Consider the following 5,525-nt stretch of genomic DNA (forward strand, 5'->3'; position numbering starts at 1 on the left):
ACGGATTAATACTGGATGAAATGAAAAAGCAAAAATATTTTAAAATGCTCTTCAATTAAATTTGCCTTTCTACCTTTATGTAAAATTAGCCTCTGGGCTTCAATTCAGAGGGTAAATTTTGGGTTTCTGGAAAAACTTAATGCATTAACACAGTTTTTAGAAGCTTAGGTGGTGAGAAACAAGTATTTGAAATTAACAAGCCATTAAGGCAAGTTCATTCTCCAGTTATTAAAAGACTGGAAACCAGGTCTGCAAATACCTGCACCAAAGTACTCGACAATGCTATTCTTCAAGAATAACTGTATGCTTGTTACATGTAACTTCTTATTCTCCTTATATGTAATATCACTGTTGAGTCCAAGTGCATCTCAGTTTTACAGACAAAAGCGTTGAGATTTCCACTTCTCTCTGTATCTTTCCAGTTAACATTTTCAGGTGTCTTTCTGCACTAGAGTTCAGTATGGGCTTTAGGAAGTCTACCGGGATGCTTCTCCATACACATCCCAGTATTTTGTCAACCACGATGAACAAAGCTGAACATGTTTTCACAAACACTGCAGAGTTGGCTTCAAAGTGAAGAAATCTTCACAGCAATGCAAGGATGATGCTGAGCAATTCTTGTCAAAGAGACAAGGATACATACCTTGCTGAACAATAGCACTTTATTCCCTGTGCAGAACGGAAAGTTTCCTTGATCTAACTTTGTCCAAAATGTCACTGTAAATTAAAGTTCTCTTCAAACTGTTTCAAGAACAGATGCCATTTCCTTGAACTGTCTGGAGAAGTTCTAAAAAGTAAAAATTAAGATAAATTTCAGTTGCTTGAAGAAAAGTTTGAACAGTTCAAACTAGCGTGTTAGACAAAAAACACTATCCATACTTCTCACATTCCCTTTTTCCTCCAGTTACAATGTGCAGCTTGAACTGCAAGTTTCTGCTTTTCTTTTTGTGGGCTGGTTGACATTTGGGCACATTAACTACTAACTCTACAAAGGTGATGCCTTATTTGCATGGGCTTGTCTATTAATAGGGAAAGATGCTAGGAAGGAAAAATACAAAGCAGCTGTCACACTATGAAAAATTAAAATAAAAAACTCCCTTTTCACCCTAATGTTTCTACCCCCATCTGAATTAATTCAGACTTCTCAAATGTAGCACTCATTTCCTATAGTAGCTGAACAGCAAATGTTAAATAGTCTTCAATCAGAATGAATAAATTTCACAACATTGAAGGATTCAGAATATCCTTCTCAAATTTCTTCCAATCCAAGAATCTATTTATTTTAAGCTTATATGATATTCTAGGTGATATGTTATCCCTTTAAACAGGAATGACAACACAAGTGCTGCATTTATGCAAAACTAAAGTTGCATAAATTCACAGATGAAAACATAGCAATTAAGAGTCAGGGGTGAAAAAGCAGACTGATTGCCATTCCTAATCATTAGCAAATGTTAGGCTTAAGCCAAGTTTTACATTTTGAGGCTGGGGAACAGATCCATAAATTAGGAATGTTCTGTAAATTTTTAATAAGGCAGAATGATAGCTGACGTGATCTGAAAGACTTTATGTCTTCAGTTGTTAGTTTGTCTGAGAACAGACTGCTGTACTGCTAAAATAACATTTTCCGATAAGCCATGTAGAACTAAATACTGTGAAGTAAGTATTTAGCTTCTGTGTTTTAAACAGTTATTTAATGCTTCATCTTCTCATGACTGTATTGGTAAACAAGCAACACAAAAGTATGGGTTAAGGTATACACAGCTGCTCCTTCACAACAGCAGCACTGTTTTTAGGAGACTGAGCCAAGTAACACTCACTACAGACCTTGAACTGTGGGATCGTCATTTCAAAAGACTTGTCTGTTATGTGTCCTGAAGGGTCTGCCACCGTCAGCGTCACTGTAACATATGGATACTTCAGGGACCGGCAGGTGTCAGAGCTCATCGCAACTCCCAGTTTCCATTTCATATCTACAAACTGCAAAGACGAAGACCATTGGAAACAGTGCCATTGCTATTCAGTTGGAGGGGTGTTTCATAGTACAGGATGTCTAGAGCTCTTATCCAAGTGGAAAGCAAGCATACACGTTTGGATATTACTGTGAATAAAAAATCATCTTCCTTTTAATGGTGAAAAAATAAGCAATTTAATAAGTTATTTTACTTACTCAGTTTTCCTTATCCAAGTACACTCAATAGTCAAGTACATTGTACTTAAAATTCTAGTAAGAGGAGCTTCAGACACACAAGTTCACATGGCTTGTACATCATGAATGCTTTCATCATGTTTTCTTTTTTTTTTTAGAAGTTTCTGAATCAAAACCAAAGTTTCTAAGTCTAAACCAAAGAATTTATAATAGCAATAATAGAGAAAAATTATGGCGTTTTATAACCATATTTTAGATAAATCACATTTTTTGCCTTTTCTGAAGAGCCTTTACAAGCTTACTAATAAACCACAGGCAAATATTTTCTTTTTTTCCTAATTCTATAGTCTTTTAAGCTGTTGTTATAAAAAATAGATCATAAAATGCAAATACACTGCTATTTTTTCAAGTAAAGAAAGTATGCTGGAAATTGACAGAAAGTATCTTTAAAAATAATGTTTAAACGTAAGGGAGACAAAGAGCAAACAACCAAGTGCTGGTGTTATCAGCTTTAAAGAATTTAAATTACATTTAAAACAGATTTACATGAACAGCTGATACAATTGTCTGCCAGACTGACTACCACTCACCTTCGCTAAAAGTACTACAAAGCATTAACGTTTGAAAAGGTATGAAACTGTTCAGCATGTAGACAACATTTACTGCACGTGCTGCTTTACCTGGACAGATATTTGGCAACATGTACTTACACACAAGAGGTAGGAAAGCTTTTCGCAGCCAAGATACCACCGCGTGCCAACAACACAACATACACAGCGTTGTGGCACTGACACTTCTGAAATGTTCACAGTTGACTCAACTGCACTTGGTCACATTTAGTTACCTGCCCCACGGTGGCCACATTTCTTGCATCTTCTGATGCAGTGATGGATTTGCCCTGCTCGTTCCACACATGACGGATAACTTGAAGTGCGTGTTTTGGCAGTGTGCTGACTGCACTGCCCAAGGTGGTGACGAGTTCTTCTGTAGAGAGATTGTTGCTGGCTGCTGTGCTGTAAGTATACCCAGGGAACATTGCATCAATTTCATTCCAAAAAATTTAATAAAATTTCTCACTTCACCCCAAATAGCATTTTTTTCATTTCTGCTTTACATGTCCTTTAAAATACTCAGGCAGCCTGTTTTTTTTTTTTCCCAGAATGTTACTCATCTTTTGTGTCCACATGCAAAAAACATGACTTTAGTATGTCTTAGCATGCAGAGATCAGCTTTGCTGGGCTTGCACAACATCCAACATTGAAACAAAAATAATCACAGCCTCCAAGTGCTGTAGCAACTGAAGGAAGGCATAATTCAGTGAGAGATGTGTGTGTGGAGCAGTTAAAAAATATCCTTACTTTAGAAACAAGATAATTTAATTAAACATTCAGCAAATGTAATTTAAGCATCACCAAATGGCAAGTAAGGACTTTTAGGTATAATTGGTACCAATAGGAGTCAAATGATGCCATTAGCCCTCAACTGAAAAGGCAGCAAGTCTAGAAAAAATTGCCACTTGATTTCCTCTAGAGAAATATGTAAAAAATAAATCCTAGCCTATGTTTGTTCATGCAGGTCCACTCTTCTTAAAAGACTCATTAATACAAGACAAAGTGAGTTGGCCCTCCAAGTAGCACGGTCTAATATAATTTAAGGCCTTCTGTTTTATAGTTAGAGAAATAGTATTTTAAATTTCTACAGCTGTTATTTTCTTCAGATGTATTAATGTTACATAAACTGTTTTGATGCTGTATATTAAAAGAACAAGCAACATCTTGAAAATTTTATCTGTCTGAAACCTGGAAAACTTAAGAGTAAAACAACAACTGAAAATACTCCCTATAAACTCTATTCATGGCAGAGTGTAATATTATAAGCTGTGTTTCCTTCAAACAGGTACAAATGCTGGTTTCTAATCTCCAAGAAACAAGAACTTTTAAAAACACACTCCTCCCTGACAAAGGTCCAGCTGACTTAGCTATAAAAGTGACCTTAACTTCCTCTATTTTGCCACTAGTTCTAGAGCTTGCAGACAGGATCTTGGACAATTTCCTCTCTTTGTCTTTTTATTACAAAAAGTGATACTATGTATTAAGTAACTAAATGATTTTAAGGACACAAACTAAGCTCAGGAGTTCTTTTTTGTGTACTGAGACCTACAAACTTTTGCCCTTTTCCCAAATCAGTTCATTTTATACCTGCATTTGATGTAACTTTTTAATGCTACTATAAAACTGAGGGGAGGGGGAAAACATAGTGAAAAGTATATTATTTTGTGCTTACCTAAATAGAAATGAAAGAATGTTAGCTATTTTTGCCAGGTCATCAATGTTAATTTCAATCCCTGATGTCTGAATTCTCTAAAAACAGAATGTTCAAACAATTACAAACAATAAATTATGCATTAATAAAAGCCTCTTTGTATACCCACACAAAAACCCCCACACTGACTCAGGGGTTCTATCCTTAACAGCATATACAACTACTATACTTGCTTACAAGTGCCAGTATCCCAACTTACCTGACACAATTCAGCTGTATTTACACCTGGGATCTTATGGTTCAGATGATGAATTATTTGTTCACACTGTGAAGAAAGTATTATTGAAGACATTCTTAATGCATATTTCAGTTCACAAGACAGAGCTAGTTCAAATACTTGGGAGATTACAAAACAAAAAAGAAAACTAATTGCTTCAAATATAGACAAGAGGAGGATGCTTTAATAAAGAGTCAAGAATAAAGTAACTCAAGTGACTGATTTTAAAATTACATCAAATCCGAGAAAAGAAAGTCAACCAAGAATTTGTAATTTCCATCTCTCTGTCTATTCCTACTTAACACACCATTTTCACATTAATTGAACAGTCATCTTGTTCAAGCGTACACTACACTAAACAAGCTAAGTATTTTTTAGGAAAGCTACCTTGGTACATCACCTAGATGACAGGCAAAAATAGATTCTTAAAAATCTGTGATAAAAACGTAAATTTCAGGCAATACCACTGCTCTTAGCAGGACTGGTCCATTTTATGAGTCACGTAAGTCAAGCTGCCACACACACAAGATTCCCTTTGCAATACACAAAAATCAGGAAAGCTTAAACAAAATAGCTTCCTAGAACCAGGGTGCCAGAAGCCCTTCCACATCCTTATCGCCCTACTTACCAGCTCTGCAAAGAAGTCTTGAGGTATTAAATTGATCTTGTCTGCTGCACCACCGGCATCTAAAAAACCACAAGCAGTAGCGATCAGGAGCAAACTTCAAGGGTTACAGTAAAAATACATAATCTTCGTCTGAAAAATCCGTAGGCCATTATGCATGCGTTTACCTTAATGTAATTTTGAACCTAAATTTACCTTAAAAAAAAAAAAAG

General features: G+C 35.7%; 1 protein-coding gene across 1 annotated transcript; it reads right to left on the reverse strand.

Annotated features, from left to right (window-relative positions):
• Positions 1-640: 640 nt before the first annotated feature.
• LOC114073201 (COMM domain-containing protein 6-like) lies at positions 641-5,410 on the reverse strand (the record flags this gene model as incomplete). The annotated part of the gene is made up of 6 exons (XM_027910992.1): positions 641-787; positions 1,828-1,980; positions 2,994-3,162; positions 4,433-4,509; positions 4,671-4,736; positions 5,317-5,410. Coding segments are annotated over 6 exons (610 nt in total), but the record flags the coding sequence as incomplete, so codon positions are not given.
• Between the last annotated feature and the right edge of the window lie 115 nt (positions 5,411-5,525).

The sequence above is a fragment of the Empidonax traillii genome, unplaced genomic scaffold, assembly GCF_003031625.1.
Source record: "Empidonax traillii isolate 1590-97213 ecotype Southwest subspecies unplaced genomic scaffold, ASM303162v1 scaffold5664:size7515, whole genome shotgun sequence".
NCBI lineage: Eukaryota > Metazoa > Chordata > Aves > Passeriformes > Tyrannidae > Empidonax > Empidonax traillii.